Source organism: Notechis scutatus, chromosome 1 (genome assembly GCF_049901735.1).
Source record: "Notechis scutatus isolate UNSWTSFEM ecotype Mainland chromosome 1, rNotScu1.2, whole genome shotgun sequence".
Classification (NCBI taxonomy): Eukaryota; Metazoa; Chordata; class Lepidosauria; order Squamata; family Elapidae; genus Notechis; species Notechis scutatus.
Genome location: NC_142009.1, coordinates 257,679,666 through 257,701,856, shown reverse-complemented (window position 1 = coordinate 257,701,856; position 22,191 = coordinate 257,679,666). Strand labels below are relative to the sequence as shown.

Here is a 22,191-nt window from a genome sequence, read left to right as displayed (position 1 = left end):
TACCACATGTTGTTGCCACTTCTCCGCTAAATCAAAGGTTGCAAGAGTTGTTTTTTTTTTTTTTTTTGCTGCTTCTTGGAGACCAAGTTAAGAAAAAAGAACCCAGCATCAATGTTTATTACAATTGACAGATTAAAACAGGTTAGGCAACCTAATACCCTTTAATTCCATCAGCATGACAAATAGTATGAGGCAAATATGAAACATCTGCAGGCCATCATCTTGCCTCATAAATTAAGGCTAAACTAAATGTAGTAGTTTATTGAATGATTAGTCATGCAACCTTGTTAATAAAATGATATATAGTACATAGTCCAATTCCAAAATAAAATGGATCAGTGATCTATTAAGAAGCATCTGCAGGGATATTTGAATAATTAGGAATAATCATTAAGTCCCCTTAGTTCATATTTACTCACGTTGAGTAGCATGCTAGGAACAATGAAAGAAGACAGATATTGTTAAGTGCAGGAAATCTGGAGCCCAGACAGTTCAAATGAATGTATAAGTTTATTGCACGCTAACGTTCTCTACAAGAATCTAAAGTATTAACATTTAAAGCAAATTGGCGGTAAATAAGTCATAGAATTCAAGGTGGGCTGGACTTGGATCTCTTGTGGGTGTGAAGTAACTTGAGACCGATGACACAGTTGATCCCTCCCACAGGCTCAGACTGGTCATCTCCTACTGATATTCATGAAGAATGACACTGGCCTCTGATTGTGTTGGTTGTATATTCACTCTAGCAATGATCTGACTACCGCTAGAGAATCTAAATGAGAGGTTTAATGTCTTTTTGTGATCTCCCTGGAAACAGAATACTGTATCTAATGAGCTTATTAAGGATTATGCATCTATTCTCGTTCTTCTAAATGTATATTTAAAGGTAATTTTAGCCCAATAATCCCATATATGTCCACTCCAAAATAAACCCATTGAGTTCCTGAACCCAAGTAATTTCAGCAAAGAATAGAAATCATAGAACTATATAACAATTAAGTTATAATTTAAGGAATTCAAGATATGTCTAATATATATATATTAATTCTCTAATTTTTTATTTATCTAGGAATATATGAGTACATGACAATTTTTCATATATTTTCCAAACTTGGATGGTGTATTTATTTGCATCAGATATAACGTTTTCAGCTGGCAAAATGCACTATGCAAGTGATCAATGTATTACAGCAAGAATAACCAGAATGCTATTACATACATTTTTTTGTAAAGTAAAACAGAAAGTACCTAAATAATGTCATCTACACTATAGTCCTAAGTGGACATACAGATTGACTTTACAAAATGATAGAAAGTGGCAGATGCAGTTACAGGTAATCCTTGATTTATGACAACAAATGAAGTGAAACACACTTTAAGTGAATTTTGCCCCATTTATGATCTTTCTTGCCACAGTTGTGAATGACTGCAGTTGTTGTTAGTAACACAGTTGTTAAGTGAATCTGGCTTCCCCATTGACTTTGCTTGTCAGACGGTCGGTCACAAAAGGTGATCACATGACTCTGAGATTCTGCAACCTTTATGAGTCAGTGCTAAGCATTTGAATTTTGATCACATGACCATGGAATGCTGCCAAAGGTCCTAAGTGTGAAAAATGGTCATAAGTCACATTTTCAGTGCCGTTGTAACTTTGAACAGTCACTAAATGAACTGTTGTAAGTCAAGGACTACCTGTATTTGAGTTAATCAGACCACCCATATCATACAAATGATTGAAAGAAGCGTATCAAAAATGACTTCATCAGTCCCCAAAATGACTTCATCAGTCCCAAGATCATATATCTTCATAAAAGAACTCAACCAAACTAGATAACTAATAATGTTACTTGCATGATAGGCAGCAGGAAATAAATCAGAGCTGATGTACATATTGCAAAAGTGATACAATACAAACAGGGGGAAAATAGCAGGTTTTTGTTTAGGAGCCAGAATCAGAATAGCAACTTTCAAGGAAATACTTTTTGATCTGTAGCTGACTTTATATTAATATGACAACAAGCAGCAATTACTGTATTTTCTTTCTATTCACAATAAGGACAATTTGTAGGAGTTAAAGAAGCAATATATTTCATGAAATAAAATAGAGAAATAACTCATAAAGCTATTGCATACTGACATCCAACTACTTAAAACTTGTGAAAAAAGCCTCACAGAATAATTAACCAATCATCCATAGAACTGTCTCAAACCAACTCTGACTACCCAAATCCTAGAGATTTCAGGCTGAACTTACAATATTTGTATCTAGAAACAAAATTTGGGGAGGTATTACAAAATTACAACAAACAAGACAGAAGATACTGATTATGAAATCATCTGAAAATTTATCACTAAAACTTTACAAAAAATCAAGTTCAATTATTAATTTAAAGGAAATAGATTAAATAAACATTAAATTATATTTTGCAATTAATTTACATTGACATGATAAAATATCAAACTTGAGCTTCTATGTTTTTAAAAATAGTCGAGGCTTGGTACTTGGAATGTTCTCTTTAAGTATTACTATTTACAAAAAAAAAAGCTTTATATTTCATAAAGTTATTATCAGATAGCCAATGAAATTTTAAATGACATATTTAAAAACGTTGATGTATATTCCTCATTCAAAAAAAGATTAGTTTAATAAACTACTGTAGATAAAAGTAAAACAAAATCCAACACGGGGAAAAAAATCACTATGCCTAAAAATAATTTCAAAGAACCATTTTTATGTGACAGAAACAAAGTATTGCAATTATATTTAATTGAAGGTCGGGATGCAGTATTTTCTTTGAGAAAATGTATATTCTGTTGATCCATCAAGTATTCTTCAGCATTAGCAATGTTTCTGGGAAAATTCCTTCTGATCCATAAGAGCAGGGGTCCCAAACTTGGCAACTTTAAGATTTTTGGACTTCCAACTCCCAGAATTCTAGGAATTGAAGTCCACAAATTTTAAAGTTGTCAAACTTGGAAACCTCTGCATAAGAGGATCAATGAGAGCCAGGATCTAGGCTTGGATCACTCGACGTTTCATTGCCTTTCTTAGAATTTTTGAATGTCACAGGAACACTGGTCTAGATGAAAGGGGGAAAAAAATCTGTGTTATTTGCAAGCTAACCAGCTAAAGAAACTTACGTTCTTTACCACGAAATTGACAAGAGGCATATTTAGTTTATTATTGTTTTAGTATGCAGATCATCCTATATGGGACTTGATGGGCACACAATTAATCAGCATGCTGCTATATATTTACTTTTCACCACAGGGAGATGTAGGATTTTTAAACAGTTGCTTGGGTGCACATGTATGCTAATATTTAGCCCAAATGAAATGTTATGGATAGATAACAACCAATCTTGGAAGGAGTTACCACTGAAGAACCAATGTCATAGCTAGCAGTTCTGCTAGATACCAAGTTGTCTAAGGCCGGGGTCCCCAAGTTTAATTACAGGGCTGCAGCCCATTCAGAACTAGGCCACAAGAAGTGGCAAGTGAGTGTGCGTCATGCAGCTCCACTTGCACGTGGATGAGTATGCCTGCAGCTCCAATTGTGGAAGCGGCGGATGCATCTGCCCGCTGTCACATGGAATCACCCTTTCTTGCCCTCCCCCTGCCGATCCGCAAAGCTGAAAGGGTTGGAGACTGTTGGTCTAAGGTGGTCTAAGTATTATCTGTGTCTAATAATCTTTGCCTCTTTGTGGAAAGCTTAGAATTATGCTCTGTTAGTCATGCTCTGATGTCATGCAGATTAGATATGGCAAAGGATTTTAGGCAGAGCTGCTTTTAAGGACAGCTGATACATTTCAATTGGATCAGAATGCAGCCAGTTGGATGCATGTTCTGGCCAAGTATTAGTAGTACAAAGATATTTTATCAACTGCACTAGGCTGCAATTTCCAGGATCAATGCTAGCTCACCGAAAAGAGAAAACCTCAGGTGAACTCCAGAATTGGAAAGTTTTGTGGAAGTCTCTCCTACATTGGTCAAGCAACTTTTTGTTACTGCAATGGAATAAATCCCCTTCAGAATAGTCTTGTACACACTACAATTCACTAAAAGGGAAAGCATTAAAAAGAATATGTGCATTTTTTCTTAGGAGCCTCACTGGAATGCATTCATACATTTAGCCTCATTATTAATTTATATTGTTCCTAATATCCCCTTCAACTAATATCAGAATTTGTATAAGCCAATTTAATTCTAAAAACCAGAATATGCCAAATTTGTAAACAAACAAATTAGTTGGTTCACTTACTTCTCCAAAAGTCTCCAATAAAAATGACTATAAATTAATAAGAGAACAGTGGTTTAATTTCTCTTGAAGCTAGTAAAATATTTTCAAATTTGGCAACAACGTAAGGAATAATTTATGTTTTTTCAAATTCCATCATAAAATCAAACGAAACTGAATATGAACTTATGGGCTTACACCAGAGGTGGTATTCAGCAGGTTCTGACCAATTCTGGAGAACTGGTAGCGGAAATTTTGAGTAGTTCAGAGAACTGGCAAATATCACCTCTGACTGGCCCCACCCCCATCTATTCTCTGCCTCCCAAGTCCCAGCTGATTGGCTGGGTCTTCTTTAGTTGCCCTGCACAGGAGAACGGAGCTGGAAAGCAGGTTAGTGTGGTGGGGACGGAATGGGATTTTGCAGTATCCTTCCCCTGGAGTGGGGTGGGAATGGAGATTTTACAGTATCCTTCCCCTGCCATGCCCATAAGCCACGCCCACAGACAGAACCAGTAGTAAAAAAAATTGAATCCCACCACTGGCTTACATACAAGTATATATGGGATATTCAGGCACTTTTAAAAAGTATTACTATAATGTATAGTACTATACTTAAAAAGTATTACTATAATGTATTGATACTTGCTATCAAATCGATATACAATGAGAAATATTTATCTAGCATTCAGATTGCAGTATGTTAAGCTGCTTTTTATTAGAGGCTTAAGCCAGGGGTCCCAACCGCCGGTCCGCGGACCGGTACCGGCCCGCGGAACAAGCCTTACCGGGCCGCTGGTTGCTGGGCGCCGCCATCTTTTTGGTAAAAAAGCAATTTTTCGTCAAAAAGATGGCGGCGCAGCGTTGGTGAGCTTTTCCGGTAGAAAGCCATTTCTACCGAAAAAGCTCACCAGCGCTGGCGCCGCTTATTTGACGAAAATCACTTCCGTGACGCCACCGAAGTGATTTTTCGTCAAAAAAGATGGCGGCGCCCAGCTGACGCTGAACCGGGCCTGGCGCCCAGCTGACGCCGAACCGGGCCGCGCGGCGAAAAGGTTGGGGATCCCTGGCTTAAGCAATGCAAGTATTGTGCAGGCTTCCGATTCGAAAAATACAAAGCAATCTTCATTTTTTCCAACAGTTCTCTTGTTTCTTTTTGCAATAATCATATGTGTTTTGTATACTTTTTAATCAGATAATTTTGCTGAGGCAAGTATTTCACATTCTAAGAGCCAAAACAGATGAGCTTGGATGCACTTCCCCATTTTCCAAGGGGAAAAAAAAATGAAATTAACTGCACCCACAAAAAAAAAGCAAGAGGTAGCCAACAGCAGTTTCCAAAACAATTTTGCAACCCTGGAAAAATATAGCTTTTAATTATTTTAAAGAAAAATGCTTTGTATGCACTTCTGTGCCTCTTTGAAATGATTTGCAGAGTCCCAATTACTTAATATTTTTGAAAAGAACCTTCTTACCTCCTGAGGAGTGGTTGGAATCAATTCTCCATGTAAATCTCGGTAATCCCTTAGTAATACGGTTGCTTGCTGCAATCCTACACTTACTGGAACAGGACTAACATGTTCTGCTCCTTGACAAATGAAAGCAGATCGATGTACGTGATCTGCAGACATCTGTACATCGGCTGGCATCATTCCTAACTGTTGTAGCATAATGTTCAGGACTAAGGTGCTCTGAGGTGGGGTAGGGTTAATGTGGGCTGACTCAACAGCACCATTCCCTGAGGATGTGGTTGCTACAGAAGGTGGTGGTGGTATTAGGTTAAGAGGTGTTATATGAAAAGTAGGGAAATTAGATGTCACTGGAATTAGACCTATAGCAAAGAAGAAAGAGAACACACTATTACAAGGGAACATGCTTTATGCCATGTAACTTGTATTAATACACAAAAAGCAATTTAGTAGAGGCAGCTATGAGTTTGGAGAAGGTGGCAATTAAGCATAAAGAAGCAATGGGTCTTAAGAGCTATTGGTTAGAGCTGACCACACCTCTACGCAGCCAGCAACGTTCCTAGATAAAATAATTTTATCTGGCTTCACAGTCTTAAAACCTGCATTCCTTAACTGCCGATAGAAAATGTCAAAATGAATTGCCTTTGGAAAAATCCTGTGATGTGGTTCATCATGTACTTACCTAGATTAGGAGAACTGTAGGATTTTTTCCCCACTGCACACAACTCTGTTTTCCCCTTACTGGACACAGCAACTTCATTGGGGACCTTGATGTCCTAAGGAAAGGCAAGAACGGTAAGACATAATAGAACTAGAACTCAAAGTCTCCTGGTTTCTAACCTGGTGGCCTTGATCACTCAACCAAACTGGTTTTCCAGCAAGATGTAACCATGGCCTCCATGTGATACAGGATAAAACTAAAGAACAAAAATGGGCATGTATCTGTGGTTGCCAACCTTGTTTTCTCCTGCACTGATCTTGAAGTTACTGTCATACATTAAGTTGGTATGAAAAGAAAAATCTGTTGAACGTATATTATTAAACTACTGAGCCTTCCAGGAGAACAATATATAAGTGTATAATGTCTTACAGGGAATCTGCCTTTAGTATAGCAGCTGCAAATCCTGGAGGCGTTTTCTGTGCTCTGCTGACTTGATCATATTCAAAAGTATCTCCCTGCTTCTTCTGTTCGCAATTGAATTTCACTTCTCTGGGTTTATTTTGCTTAGTTACTGGTGAAATTAAGATTTCCTGATTTACATGAGAAGTTACAGAACCCTGGTGATTTTTAACCTTAACAGACTTACCTTGAAATATGTAGAAAATTAAGAATTTTGCTTTAGAGAGCTTTGGTATGTTTAAATATATAATATTTTGATTAAATTGGCACTAAAAAAGCTGCTTTCATGGGCAAGAAAAAATAATGGAAAGGAAAGGGATTGGGGCAGCTGCATTTATTAAAAACTTTCTTCTGGGCTTTCTCTAGTATTCTATGTAATCTAAGAATGACTTGTGAAATGTTAGATTTTTCTGCAACAGAAAATTATTTAATACATGGAACAATTACACTTAAAGATAGCTTACCAGCAGTGAATTTTGAAGCTCCATCTTTTTACTCTTGCATTTTTTAATTGGACTACCCTCTAGTTTAGATCTTTTAAAACATTTCCCAGATATCATGTCATCCGTTGTTCCACTGGGTTCCTTTGTTAGCCAGAGTTGCAGCTCTTCCACTTTTTCCCAATCATTAAAACTGTCTTTAGTAAATGTTTCAGTAAGAGCTTCCACGGGAGTCTTAATTTTGGTCACATGAGTAGTAGAAACAGGATAAACCATGTAATTTGGGCATGTTGTCACTACTTGGGATGGATTCAGATATGCTGCACATGGTACAGTAGGAAGTGTTGAGTTGGAGGTCGGGGATAAGTTTGCAGCTTGAGAAGGCAACAAGACTGCTTTGGGTTTCCAACAAGATTCAGAAGGTGAAGTGTGCTCCAATTTCTTTTTCATCTTTTCAAATTCCCTAAAAAAATAAATTCAGTGTTAAGTCTTTAATCCAAATTTTCTCTCAGGAAATTTTCTCTGCTGGGAGATATCATCATTACAATATTAGATCTTTTTACTTGGAAAACACACACCCACACCCACAAATAACTACATTATTAAGTGTATTAAAAAGTTAATAGACTTCAGATTTTAGAAGCTGTAATATTACTATGTCACAATTATATTAACTGTTGATATAAACAACTATCAATTGCTGATTTCAACAGACAGTTTATTACATTAATTAGCAACCACCATGCCTTATGTAGAAATATACCTTGATTGTTCATCTAATTGTTGCTTGCAGATTGCTGCAAGTTGAGCCATCTTGCTTGGAATAGTTGAAGGATTTGAGCCTTTATAAGAAAAGAAATAGAAGCATTTAACTTGCATTTTATTTAAAATTTAGCAAGCTAAGATCCAGCTTGAACCTCCTTCTAAAATCCACACTGGTAGTGCTGACATGGTTTGGCTTATGGCCTTTTCTTATTATCCTAAATTAGTGTCTTTGACACAGCTTGTTCCATGAAGAGATAAGATGACAGAGAACTGTCACAGGTATTTCCTTATTATCAATTTATTTTATCTACCTAAGCCATTACGTTCTAATTTTTCTAAACCTCCAAGTGCAACACATACACATGAATTTTATTCTCATAAAACAAGTAATCAGAAAGACTGCTCAAAAACAAACAGACTTGGAAATAGCACCCTCTGCTTTTGAAACATATTTACACATTTTATATCCTACAGCAGGGATCCCCAACCCCTGGGCTGCAGCCCACTACTGGGCCATGGCCTAATTGGAATGGGACGGTGTGAGCTTAGGGCCGGCACGCATGAATGCAGCTTGACTTTCTTTCTTGTGCACTGGCCCGCCACTTGCGCAGCCTACTTCCCCTCTTCCCCCCAAAAACAACAAACTGGGCCACCAAGCTGAAAGTTGGAAATTGCTGTTCTACATTAAGAAATTCAGAACCAATAGCACTTGTAGTTTTTTATTTTACTAGTTTTTTCAGAATTATGTGAAACATTTTGTATCCTACATACCTAAATATTTTTTGACAGGGCTGCCTGGAGCCGAATGACTCTTTCTCTGATCATTTTCTTTACTCCTTGCCAGTTTCATCAAAGACGGATGCCGTGTGAAATTTGGTTTGCTATTAGTAGGGAAGAGATTCTTAGAACACTCTTTAAAAGGTTTACCTTCCACTGGAAGTGGCATTACATCCAGTTCTGGCTTGGTATCTATGATACAATCATACACAGAACTCTAACATTAATATATTATTGTATATATACTATACTATTGTTACATTCTTTGTTTTGACAGTTATCACTTTTAAATATTTCTTTTAAAACAGGTAATTAGTCCTCTAAGTATAAATATGCATGTTGATATATTATGTTAATATAGTGACCCAAAGAAGAAATTAACTATCTTAACTTTGATATGACTTTTATAGGTCGGCACAAGTGAATAGAACATTAAATTTAATTGTAGCTCAAAAATAATCTAAGTCTAGTTCAAAAGTAATAATACACCTACCTTTAATATCAGAAAAAACATTTGGTCCTATCCATTTAAATGCTGGCCTGCGGCCTTTCTCTTCCATAATATGAACCTTCTTGATGAGCTCAAGGCTACCGAGAACATTGGCAATATCATACAGTCTTCGAATTTTAGCTGAAATAAGTTAAAAAGCTAATGAAAAACACAAAAACAAAAATTCAAAATTGTTAACGCTAGAGTTTTTCTTCCGCTTCCTGCTATGTAGATACACCAGAAACATTTCAGTTTGAGGGATCTATAGAAATACTGAATGTCAGTGATTATTTGTAAACAGAGAATTAAAATTATTAAGCACATTTAAAACAGAGAATTAAAATTATTCAATGCAGGTTTTAGAAATATGGATTCTAAAACCTTCTTCCTGGGAATGGCCTTTGAAAGATCACTCTTAATTCAGATTATGATTTGGATGCCTTTTACAGCAATAGAGACCCATTACAGCATGCAACACTTCTGTTTTATTCAGTGAAAATTAAGAGGGTTGAAAGTTTTTAAAAACCAGAAATCAAAAAGAACAGAGCAGAATAAGGAACCTACTGTAGGAAAGCTTTCCTCTTTGAAGCTAAGGGAAACAGCTTTAATAACCGATCAAATACTTGTTATGGTGGTCTGAACAGTTATGTCATACATGGAGTGTGGTCACTGAGATTTTGGTCAATTATCCTAGTAGTCTAACACAAAGATGAATGGTATAATATCATTTCTTCTGTTTGGAAAAAAGAGCACCATGGGCGAACAAGCTGAATAAAGGAGAGCAGGTGGTTGCAATAAAATGAACATTAGATTCTCCAGCAATTTTATTAGGGTTTCATCCAGTCTGTAAGAAAAGATTTCTTAGATATAATGGATAATTTAACCCCGAAGAGGGATGCACTTTTAAGATGAAGGCTTTCTGAGCAGTACAATTACTCTCAGTACATTGACTGTAGTCACACATCTCATAATGCGGTTTGTTTGTTTTTATCTCAGCATGTTGTGAGGATGTAGCCTGTTTCATGTAAAACTATGGCTTGTCATAGCAGTCCATAATCCATATGTAGCCATCATCTATAAGCAGTTTTACCACGGCAGTCCAAATGCATATGCAGCCCCTTAGCACCCTGCCACTGAAATTTGTCAACAAAATTTGGGCCAGCTTTTCAAGTGAGACTGGGAGCAGTTAACTTCCTGGTAAGCAAGGAAGTTTATTTTTATAAGCTTATAGCTCACGGCGACTTTTTTTATCACATAAACTAAATCAGTCACACAAGATAGGACTTTTTACCACTTACTTTTAAACTTGCTTTTATCCACTGATTCACAATGGTCTTCTCCTATCAAACTTTTAGCAGCAACATCAAGGCTCACAACTTGGGGATATGACCCAAGAAACAACATTACAAATTTCTGGCTCATCACTCTTAAAGATGTGTCTTTACGACTATTTACTGAAGCTGTAGAAAGAAAAGAGACAACAATCAAATATAGAAGTAAATCCAAATCACTAATAATTGGAAGATGGCATATTTCACTAGGACCTGATTTTGGTCAATTACTGGAGGTGGCTTAGTTTATCAATTACTTGTTGATATTTGCATTAATAAATTGTGTATGGGTAGTTCTCGTTTAGAGATTGCCTTGGATAGTAACCATTTGCACTTACGGCAGTGATGAAACTTTGTGTCCAAGAACTGCATTTATTACTCCCCTCACAGAGCAGAAAGATTACTTCAAGAAGCTATCTCTTTCTAGCTGCTTTTCTTTAGAGTGCAGTGCATCCCTAAAAAGTGTTAACCACAATTTAACAAGTTAGCTCTGTGACCTTAGTTGATTAGAACTCTCAGGTTTTGTGGAACTGCTGCCTGATACTGACAAGACTCTAATCAATTTCTCAGTAAGGGCTTTTACTTGTTTCTTAAGCTGTTCACCAGGAACACACCAGGGAAACAGCTGGTGTTAATGCATTTCTTTTGATGTGTATTCTCTAATGTGTGCCTACTTACTCTTTTGTAATCTCTTCTCCTCCAAACCTAAACCCAATTGTGATCCCTAAACAAGAATTACTTGTCTTTGTTTTCAGCAAGGTTATTTATTGATTTTGTAATATTTAACTCTGATCCCATTCTTATCCAATTCTGGTATGGGGTCACACTCCATATCAGATGTGATTTTAGAAAAGGTTCAAGGAGAAGGTTAATGCCTTTTAGGATTCTTTTGCAACATTCAGTTTTTCTAAGCACTGGTGTTAACACAGCTTATAAAAACGTTTATTTAATTAATGGATTATACCCTGCATTTTAGTGAACGGAATCATAGGACATCTCCATCTATTAACATGCCTTTCCTAGAATTACCTCCTTGAAGTTCCATTCCAGGGAGTTCCACAAAGTCTGTATGATAATTTGACTTAGCATGTGTTGTCATCCATTCAATATTCTGGCCAGTATTTCCAATCTCTTGCCCATTTTTTCTTTTTTTAGTCAGTTTGGTTTGTTGCAAGTCCTTGTTTTCCTCAGCTACTTTTTTCAAAGCCTGCAGTGTTTTTTTAAGATTATGACGGCCATGCCAGGAATATCTGTTTTTGGCAAATCGGCTCACCATATGAAGACTTTCTAATACATTCATTATGTCATAGATACGCCTGCGCTCAATATCTGGAATGATGGAAACATCACAAATTATCTTGCAGTTTCTTTTTCAATCTTATTAGTTTCCTAAAGCATACGTGTAAATACTTTAACGATCAAAATAAATGACAGGACTTCAATTATAGAAAATACAATCTTAGCAGCCGCTAGAATCTTAGCAGTGGTGAGAATGCAGTATTGCAAGCTAACTCTGCTCACGTTGCCAGTTTGATTTCTTCAATCCTGACTGCCTCAAGATTGACTCATCCTTCCTAGGTGAGGACCCAGATTGTTGGGGGGCAATATGCTGACTCTGTAAACCACTTAGAGGACTGTAAAGCACTGTGAAGCGGTATGTAAGTACTATTGCTAACTTGTTCAGTTAAGATAAGCATAAGTCTTTTTCAAACTACCCACATGGGGGTAGGGCTGATAAATTGGGATATAAAAGAATATGCTTTTTAAGAATATCTCTATAATCCCTGAAGAGAGAGATCAGTTTGTCAAAGGGGTAAATATCCCCCAAGGATCAATGGAATTATCCAGGTGGTTGATAGTTAGGGGTCAATGGGGGATCTGTTGGGGGGGGAAGGCAATTTTTGGTCAATAAATAAGGCAAGGTCGATAATGGTCAATTCATGTTTTGGGCTCTCTGTAGAGATCCATGCTAGCCCCGTCCTGAAGATGGTTAGTGGTAAGACAGTGTAACCCAGGGTTGGGTGATCAGCTGCTGTAATGCAATGTATGGATGATCTCAGGGGATGAGGGGAAAAGATTCTGCCTAGGAAACAATCAGACAAGGGAGGAAAGGGACCCCAGTGGATTAATGATCAGAGAACAAAATTTGGGAAGGACCTGCCCTAATTGATCAGGCGGTTAAAAGTGATGGTGGGAAGTTTGTGCCTTCAGACTCACAAGAATCTGTTAATGTAGCTTTACAACAAAGTAGAATTAGCTCATCTATTTGTTTCTGTTTGGTTTACCTGGGAGGATTGACCTCAGGGTGGCCTTCAGTCGTCTCTGTTATTATTATTTATTCCTATTGCTATTTGTTAAAATAGTATTTATTAAATTATTTTCAAATAACAAATATTTGGGGGTTAATAATTTGAAACATCATGAAGAGGTCAATGAGCTGAATAGTTTGGGACCCCTGTTCTAGATTTTCTAGGAAGATATTTTTAAGTGTTTAGCTTGATACTTTCTAGTTGTATGGGTTTTTTTAAAATTTATTGATGATGCACACTAGTTTCCAAAACTTTTGTACCTTGGCCCTTTTTAATATGCATATCAAAATAAATTGAAAGGGGAAAAATGATATTGACCTTTCAAAACAAAATTTAAAATATCAAGGAGTAAAACATGTAGACGATTTGTGGTTTGAAAGGTCAATTGTATTTTCACAACTCTGCACTTAGCAAGTGGTAATTCTTTAGATAATATTTTAGAGATTTATATTTTAATTAAAACACTATAATTAAGACACTACAGACAAAATAATTAAAACACTTAATTAAGACACTATAGACAAAATAACCTTTTTTTTTAGGACTATCCCATTTGCTGCCATTTTGGAGGATATATGTTCAAAAACTGTAAACTACTCCAGAACAGCGTGGTTGGGAAGAGATTCTGCATATATGGAGAATAGAACCTTTTATTCTTGAACTGATAAATTTTTCACATCCATATTCTCCTCTTAGTAGTCATAAGATTTGTCAAGGAAAAAAAAGGTGATGCAATGCTCAAACTTACTTAGATCTTCTGCTACCTCATCAAGACATATTTCATTATTTTTAGAAAAGTTAGGATAATTAGGATAGCGGGCTAAGAATTTATGACATAGCAATCCAAGGCTTTTCTCTTTACGGCTTGTTTGAGGCTTTTCATATTCATCTCCTGACAAATGATCCTGCAGAGAGAAAAGAGGGGGGAAAGCTCTTCTATGACATTTTAAAATCTTAAAAATTTAACCAGCATTCCAGATTTTAAGTGTAACATGTCAAGCAGTGTACATTCCAAATACACACACACACACACACACACACGGTATTCAGCTTTGTTCGGGTATTTTCCCATGTCATTATAGTTGTGCTTTTAAAGTTGTAGCAACATTTCGGCAGAATCTCATCTGCCATCATCAGGCTTCTGTATTGTGTTCGTATAGTCTGTATAGTGTTCGACTTTAAAAGCACAACTATAACGACGTGGGAAAATACCCGAACAAAGCTGAATACCATACATATAAATACCCGCAAAAACGTAAGAATATATCTATATATCTATATATCTATATATCTATATCTATATATCTATATCTATATCTATATCTATATCTATATCTATATCTATATCTATATCTATCTATCTATCTATCTATCTATCTATCTATCTATCTATCTATCTATCTATCTATCTGTCTATAGACACACACACATATACATACATACATACTACTACAAGTATGGCAAAATGATACAAAAAGATTTACCTCAAGGCTTTCACTTTTATTATCTGACCATTTTTTTTCCTGTTCTCGATTTCTAATCTCAGGACTAGCTGCACTAATCAGCATTTTAAGATTAGCAGTTGGGGTCCATGGATCACCAGAAGTGCTTTCATTGGACTTTGGTGGTGTTGTCAGATGATCAGAAACAGCAGGCTGGATCTCTGTCAAAAGCCAATTGGGGGTAACTGTTTGTCTTAGAGGATTTTTGACTGGGCTTCCACGCACTCCAAAACATTGATTTTCCTAAGCCAAGAAAGAAAAAATATAATTCAGAAATGGAACAATACTGGGCATTAAAATGTGACTCAGAGACCGATTGTAATATTGAAAGACATGTTTTTTTTGCCAAAACTGACCTTACTGTATTTTTTGGCCAAAGCTGACACTTATTTCTGCTGGATTTTACAGAACTCATTTTTATTTAAAACAGCCTAGTCTACTTTTTGTCACCCTGAGAATTTATCTGAACAAAAGATGATACAAGAATGAAAGATATTTTTGGTTATTCTCTTTTTGGTTTAACGTAATATATAAACAGCCCCAATGTGGCCAAGCTTTTCACTGCATACCCCATCATAAAAATTCCCAGATTGTTATACGTGAATGCAGCCAGTGTTCTATAGGGAAATGCAAAAAAGACTACAGATTACTTCTGTTGAAAATGTGTTACATTTAGAATAATAATGATAATAATGAATTAGTATACTGAAACACAGTGCAGTTATATAAACTGTTACAAGAGGATATGGTGTTTCTATATTAATCCTCTGTCCGAACAGCAAGTAACACAATGTTTGTTAGAGGTATGGGACAAATTTGGAATATCTGACATCATTCAGTTCAATTGGATAGACAATGTTGCAGCGGCCAGCTGAAGGTAATAACATCTTATCCTTTAGGGTAACTCTTTGAAATACTTAAGTTTTTATATAGCTAAAATTACTGATGTCACCTTTTTCCTCACTGTTATTACAAATATTGCAAAGCCCACTGACCACAGTAGCATAGTTTCTATGTTTATTAACTATTTCAATCAAACAATATTGAGTGTCTATGGTATGGATTAGAAGATGGATATCTGAATAAATAAAATTATAAAAGTATATAACTCCATACATATATATTTTCTTAAATACAATAATTCATGGCAATTGTTTGTATGGCAACATCTACAGCTAGATATCCCAAAGGATTCAATCTCGCCACACCATGAACACATTAGTACTCTGATTCTCAGCTCTTCCTCACTCACATATTGAGTGCATCTAACTCAAAGCCCCGTCATCCAGCACTATATTGTTAATCATTTTTTTTATTTATTTTTTATTCAGGTACCTTACTTGGTAAAATACAGTAATGGTTTGTTTCTATTTTAAGTGATACCGTGTTTCTCCAACAATACGACCTCCCCAAATAGGAAGACCCAGCATGTTTTCTAGGCATAAAATCAAATTAAGCCCCTCCCCCCCAAATTTAGGCCTATTTTAAAACATGCAAAATGGGGGGAAGGGCGGGGGGACTTGCCGTTAGGAGCATCCCGTGGGCAGCAATTCCTCGCCACCAGCTGCTCCTAATGGGCAATCATGGCAGAGCGCGGAGAGCTCCCTACTCCTGCCAAGCACCTTTGCGGCAGACCCAAGACCTTCAGCGCCCGCCGCTGTTGATTTCCCTTCTGCCCATGCCGCCGCCGTGTTTGGAGCTGCCACTTCCACGTTTGGAGCATCACTGCTGTTTGGAGCACTGCCGCTGTTTGGAGCACCGCCGCCACTCCAAACACGGCGGCAGCTCCAAACGCGGAAGTGGTAGCTCCAAACGTGGCAGCGGAATGGGCAGAAGGGAAAGCAACAGCGGCAGGTGCCAAAGGTCTTGGGTCTGCAGCAAAGGTGTTTGGTGGGAGTAGGGAGCTCTCTGCGCTTCACCATGATCACCCGTTAGGAGAGGCTGGTGGCAAGGCTGCCCGCAGGGCGCTCTAGATGAGGATGCAAGGGGGGGAATTAAGTCACCCCCGAAAAGATGGCCTAGCCGTTTTTTCGGGGCTCAAAAAAATATAAGACCCGGCCTTATTTTATGAGAAACACGGTAGAACTTAAAGAACGGTGGTGCAGTGGTTAGAGTGCAGTACTGCAGGCTACTTCTGTCGATCACCGGCTGCCAGCAGTTTGGCAGTTCGAATCTCACCAGGCTCAAGGTTGACTCAGCCTTCCATCCTTCTGAGGTGGGTAAAATGAGGATCCAGATTGTTGGAGGCAATATAAATATACTATAAAGCAGTATGAAGCGGTATATAAGTCTAAGTGCTATTGCTATACAATAATCCTAGGCAGCTCACAACAAAACCCATAAAACAGCAAAATCACTCTTACAAAGGATGTTTTTCTAACATCCTATCAACTTTACGTACATTGATCCACCCCAAACTACTCCAGTGATTGGGTAGGTGGGAGCCTGGTCGCTTTCTGAAAGGCTAAAAAGAGAGAGGCTTTGCAGATCACAGGTAATAGACTGTTCCAAATGGCCTGGGCAGCGATGGAGAAGGCACACCTCTGAGATCCAACCAGACAACAACATTTAAGGGAAGGAGCCTGAAGCACATCATTTCATTCAACCAGCTTTCTGTATTGCTGCTACTTAATACAGATGCCTGCTTGTTTTAGCTGGACAGCTGTATGACCTTCATGCCTTGAATGACCCTGCTGGGATTATATATTCTTGATATTTACATCTGTGATTCTTTGCATAACTCTCCCAAAAACATTTCCCGTGATGAGACAACCAAGCATGACTCAAGGGAGAGGAACAGTTTCTCAATGTCTACAACTAACTCCCTGCCTTGATTTCTGTGCACATATAGGAAGAGGGTAACTTCCTTTTTTTATAAGAGAAACTGACAGTACTGCAACTTTGAAGCATATTACACTTGACAGTGTGCACAATTGTTGTAAAATTGTCTTAAAATATCCATGGGCAAAAAAAAAGACATTAAGAGGACAATATCAGATAGGGAAGGAAAAATGTTTGACCCTAGTAAGCTGTTTTCTTATCTTCTTTTATGTCAAGAGTGACATATAGCCATATTGATCAATCAAAACACGGGATATCTAAAACATAACAATGAATGACCCTGAGTTGCTTCAGGTATTCATACTACTGCAATTTGCAAACAACATTGTCCTACAATTTGAATATAAGAGATGACAAAAGATAATTTGAAAGGGCTTAGATAAATTACCTTGTTCTCTTTATTCATATTGCCACTATTAGCTTCAGCCTTGTATACATTTGTTCAGTTAAACATTAAGTTGGCTTATATGCGGGGACACCATTTTAGCATTCTGAAAGAAAAAAACAAATTAGTTAACACATGTAGTTTTAAGGAAGAAATTAGAACTGAAAAGAAATCTGGATTGAAATTTACTAGAGCTATCAACATTTTAGACCAGTATTGTTGTTCTTCCTGCTACTTCAGATACATCAGCATAATGAAGGCTGTTATGTTTCTTGTAATTTCTTTTTATGGGTGTCCATCTTACCCAGGGTGACTCTGAACAGTATCCTGGTCTATCCTTTTGACGCTTACTGAAGAGTATTATTGTAAAAAAAAAATATTTTACCGTAGCCATAATGGATGGTATATGTTAATATTTATGGGCCTTATCTATGATATTCATGGTATAGAAGATTTTCTATGCTTTGCTATAATGTTGCTTCGGCTAAAATATTAGTGTGAGGGCACCTAAATAAAGGCTATGATTTTCTAAAAGAAAACGCAACATTGTCAAAGTATTCGCTCACTTTGTCTTTTGAGGATAATAGTTTTTCCAAGGTTTGTGGAAAATGTGTGGGAATGGATACAAGTGGCAACCCACAGAAGTACAAAACAGGACTGTAAGGACTGCGTAGGAGGGACTACATTTAATTCAACAGACCTTGTACAGGTAGTCCTCGACATACGATCACAACAGAGTCCAGAATTTATGGTGCTTAGTGAGAAATTTGTTAAGTGAGTTTTGCCCCATTTTATGGCTTTTCTTGCCCCATTTGTTAAGTGAATCACTTGCAGTTGTCAAATTAGTAACACGATTGTTAGGTGAATCTGGCTTCCCTGTTGACTTTGCTCATCAGAAGATCACAAAATATGATCACATGACCCCATCATTAACTGCAACCGTCATTAACTATGAACCAGTTGTCAAGCATCTGAATGTAAATCATGTGACCATGGGGATGCTGCAATGGACATAAGTACGAAAGATGGTCATAAGTCACTCTTAGTGCTGTTGTAGCTTCGGACAGTCACTCAACAAACTGTTGTAAGTCAACGACTATCTGTATTGCCTTTAGAGATAAATTTTACAAGGGTCTGTTTTCGTACAAGAGAAGTTGCCTCGAGTGTGTAGTAGCCTAACAATACAATAAAGACTGCAGGGCTTACAATAACACAAACATTTCCAGCCTGCGATGCTACATCTGGCACAGGGCAGATTTCCAATTCGTGTTGATGATACTCAAGGACAAGTAGTGTCGCACTGAGAAACGTTTGTGGTTGCGCTTGATTTTATAAATCCTTACACAGGCAGGTTGGTCGAGACTACATTAACCAAAATCAGACAGTCCAGTGCAGTAGTTTAAAACAAGTCCTTCAAATGATCTATCACTTGTATGAGAGAGAGAGCTTATGCCCCGGAGACAAATTCCTTGTGTGTCTAATCACATTTGGCCAATAAAGAATTCTAATTTTAATTCTAATGCGCCTCTAACAAGCACCGAGGAGTTTGGGGTTGGGTTTTTGGGGTGGTGGTGGTCACTTTTTAAGTCGCCCTGTTGCTCCCTTCCCTTTACGTTGGGCTGTATTTTAATGTTTTTCCAACTTAATAAAGGTCTTTTTTTAAAAAAAGACTCTACAAAACCCTATTCTCGCTGCTTTCTACATTGCTCCAATAAACCCAACTCCACACTGCTTCCAAGAACGACTTTTAATTTTATTTTGCCGAACTTGCACGTCGCCCGTCTCGCGACTGAGGTGCCAGCCCTGTCCAGCAATCCTCTGGCGGCGGTGCCGTCCCTTCCCTCCAATCCACTCACCTACCTCGGACGACGCAGCCCTCACACCCCGCCACCAAACTTCCTTCTTTTGCGCTCCCAACTTGAGAATTCTCCCCGCGCTCCATCGTTCGGACCGGGCTCCTCCCTATTTTTCGCACTCTCGTTTCCCATTGGCTCTTGAGAGAAGAGGGGGCGGAGTCTTCTTGCCGCTCCGTTTAAAACGTTTGGCGCCACTGGGCTTGCATTTGGCCTAATTGTACCCCCCCCCAGGGCTCTATGGTTTGCTCCCCTTCCACCTTCTCCATTCGCCTCGCAACCCAGACGCGGAAGCCTTTAAAGGCATAGCGACCGCTATTCAGACCGAACGCGCGCCCTTACTTTAACCTGATTTGTTTCCCCCCCCCCCTCTCCCCGGAGCGATTTGAATTCAGCAGGCAGAAGAGGACAGTATGGCGAGGGAAAGAGAAGAAAGTTTCCAACCAATCCAGACCCCCAGAAGGTTTCCGGTCTTGGCCAATCAGCGTTCTTTCCCTTGGACTGGGAGGGGGGCGGGTCGGAAAGAAAATTGAGAGTTAGTTCAGTGGCGCGTAGAAATGGCGGGACGCGATAAAAGGGAGGACTTCCATGGGTAGGTTTGGGTGTATTTTTGCATTCCTTGGTCTTCCGGATTGGCCAGTTGAAGTTTCAATACCTGGGACACATGAATTGACTGAATACGCGTGAAGCACTTCATCTGCTTCCTTGCAGAGCAGAGAAAAAAAGCAGGTTTTCCTTAAGAGAGTTCTTAGCATTTTCTCTCTTTGATTTCGCTTCTTTTTAAAAGGAAGAAAATGTTGGTCCAGTAACATTGTTCCTTCCCGTACAGAATTGGAAATCACAAGATACAGAAGCCCAACGGGTGAAGATTTTCCATTCTACTTTCTTTCAATTTATGTGTTTACTGTTTTGAACAGCTTTTGAATTGGGAGAGAAGGATAGAAGTAAGATAAAGTGTGCCAAACGCTGTATTCCTTAGGTGATACGCTATCAATTGTAAAGGAAAACTAGATTTCAAATCCATAACCTTGGGCTAATCATAATCCAGATTTACCTCTGGTTTGTTAATGCTGATAAAATGAGTTAACCTTATCATTGATGCTTAATCAAAGAATATAAGTGAAGAAAGGGAAGAGAAAAAAATAAGGTGGCCTATCAATGCAAACAACTTTGTTCTTGCTTTCCATTTAAGTTTTAAAACATCTGCACCAGAGAGGCATTTGGAAAATTCATCTATCAGCATAGCATAAAGATACTAAACAAAACCAAAACCACCTAAATAAAAATGTACACCAAATTTAATATGAATTTCTATCACATGGGGGATGGCAGATTCTTCCCCTCTCTAGAAGATGTTTTGGGGGAAAAGAGAGCCATCTCAGGATTTTATTTTTTATGAACTGAATTTAGATATATTTTCCAGAATGTAGATTATAGAATAACAGAGTTAGAAGGGACCTTGGAGGTCTTCTAGTCCAACCACCTGCCTAGGCAGGAAACCCTACACCACTTCAGACAAATGGTTATCCAACATTTAAAAAAAAAAAAAACTTCCAGCGTTGGAGCATTCACAACTTCTGGAGGCAAGTTGTTCCACTGATTAATTGTTCTAACTGTTAGGAAATTTCTCCTTAGTTCTAAGTTGCTCCTCGATTAGTTTCCACCCATTGCTTCTTGTCCTGCCCTCAGTTGCTTTGGAGAATAGCTTGACTCCCTCTTCTTTGTGGCAGCCCCTGAGATATTGGAACGCTGCTATCATATTTCCCCTAGTCCTTTTCAAACTTTTTGTTTAGGGACCGTTTGAAGCTACAATAGCACTGAATAAAGTGACATATGACTGTTTGGAGCATCCCCATGATCATGTGATGAAAATTTGGCTGCTTGGCGATTGGCTCCTTTATGACGGTTACAGTGTCCCCAATTCATGTGATCACTTTTTGCGACTTTCTGACAAGCAAAGTCGATGGGGAAGCCACTTTATAACTATATGACTACCAAAACCATTTAGTGATTTACTTAAATACAGCAAGAAAGGTCGCAAAATGAAGCAATAACTCACTTAACAACTGTCTCACAGCAGCAGAAAGCTGGGGCTCAATTGTGGGCATACGTCGAGGATTACCAGTACTTCAATTTTCTAATCTGTAATGCTTTTACTGCCAAAAGTTAACTGCAAAGAGAAATCTTAAGAAATTGTAGTGAACTATCCGGTTCTGAGAGGTGCAGAAGCAATTTTGCCTCCTGAGACACTGGCAACTTCCATTCTTCCTCATCTTTCTTTAAAAAAAATTAAATAAAAACATCTTTGACTTACAACGACAATTAGAACCAAAATTTGTATTTCTAAGCAAGGCATTTGTTAAGAGAGTTCTGCCCCAGTTTTTCCATGATTGTTATGGGAATGACTGCAAGTAAATCATGTGATCATTAAGCGAATCCAACTTCCCTGTTTGACCCTGTTGGAAGTTTACTGGGAAAGTCACAAATATGATCCCTAGTTGCTCCAACCATTATAAATACATACCAGTTGCAAAGGAACTGATTTTTGATCATGTGACCATGGGGATACTGCAATGGTCGTAAATCACTTTTTTCCAATGCATTTGTAATTGAACTGTCGCTAAATGAATGGTTGTAAGTCGAGGACCACCTGAATTCCAAAACTCTTCTATTGC

General features: G+C 37.9%; 1 protein-coding gene across 4 annotated transcripts; it reads right to left on the bottom strand.

Moving 5' to 3' along the window:
* Positions 1 to 2,712: 2,712 nt before the first annotated feature.
* E2F8 (E2F transcription factor 8) lies at positions 2,713 to 19,944 on the bottom strand. 4 transcript variants are annotated; one of them, XM_087951120.1, is made up of 13 exons: positions 19,520 to 19,944; positions 17,667 to 17,769; positions 14,420 to 14,680; positions 13,684 to 13,840; positions 11,656 to 11,955; positions 10,594 to 10,755; positions 9,299 to 9,436; positions 8,800 to 8,997; positions 8,027 to 8,105; positions 7,288 to 7,726; positions 6,386 to 6,470; positions 5,710 to 6,065; positions 2,713 to 3,080 (listed from the first exon to the last, which is right to left on the bottom strand). In XM_087951120.1, the coding sequence occupies exons 2-13, from the start codon at positions 17,682 to 17,684 to the stop codon at positions 2,997 to 2,999; spliced, it is 2,277 nt and encodes a 758-aa protein (XP_087807246.1). In that variant the 5' UTR covers positions 17,685 to 17,769; positions 19,520 to 19,944; the 3' UTR covers positions 2,713 to 2,996. The 4 variants fall into 4 exon arrangements, with proteins under 4 accessions (XP_087807246.1, XP_087807243.1, XP_026520535.2 ...); XM_087951117.1 differs by having other exon boundaries at positions 6,386 to 6,479; positions 19,520 to 19,614; XM_026664750.2 differs by having other exon boundaries at positions 6,386 to 6,479; positions 19,524 to 19,611.
* Between the last annotated feature and the right edge of the window lie 2,247 nt (positions 19,945 to 22,191).

Coding starts and splice junctions, on each gene's coding strand:
- E2F8 (XM_087951117.1), bottom strand. Junction 13,841..14,419: donor ATAAAAGTGAAAGCCTTGAG/GTAAATCTTTTT, acceptor TTCTCTCTGCAG/GATCATTTGTCAGGAGATGA. Junction 11,956..13,683: donor TGAGGTAGCAGAAGATCTAA/GTAAGTTTGAGC, acceptor CCATCATTCCAG/ATATTGAGCGCAGGCGTATC.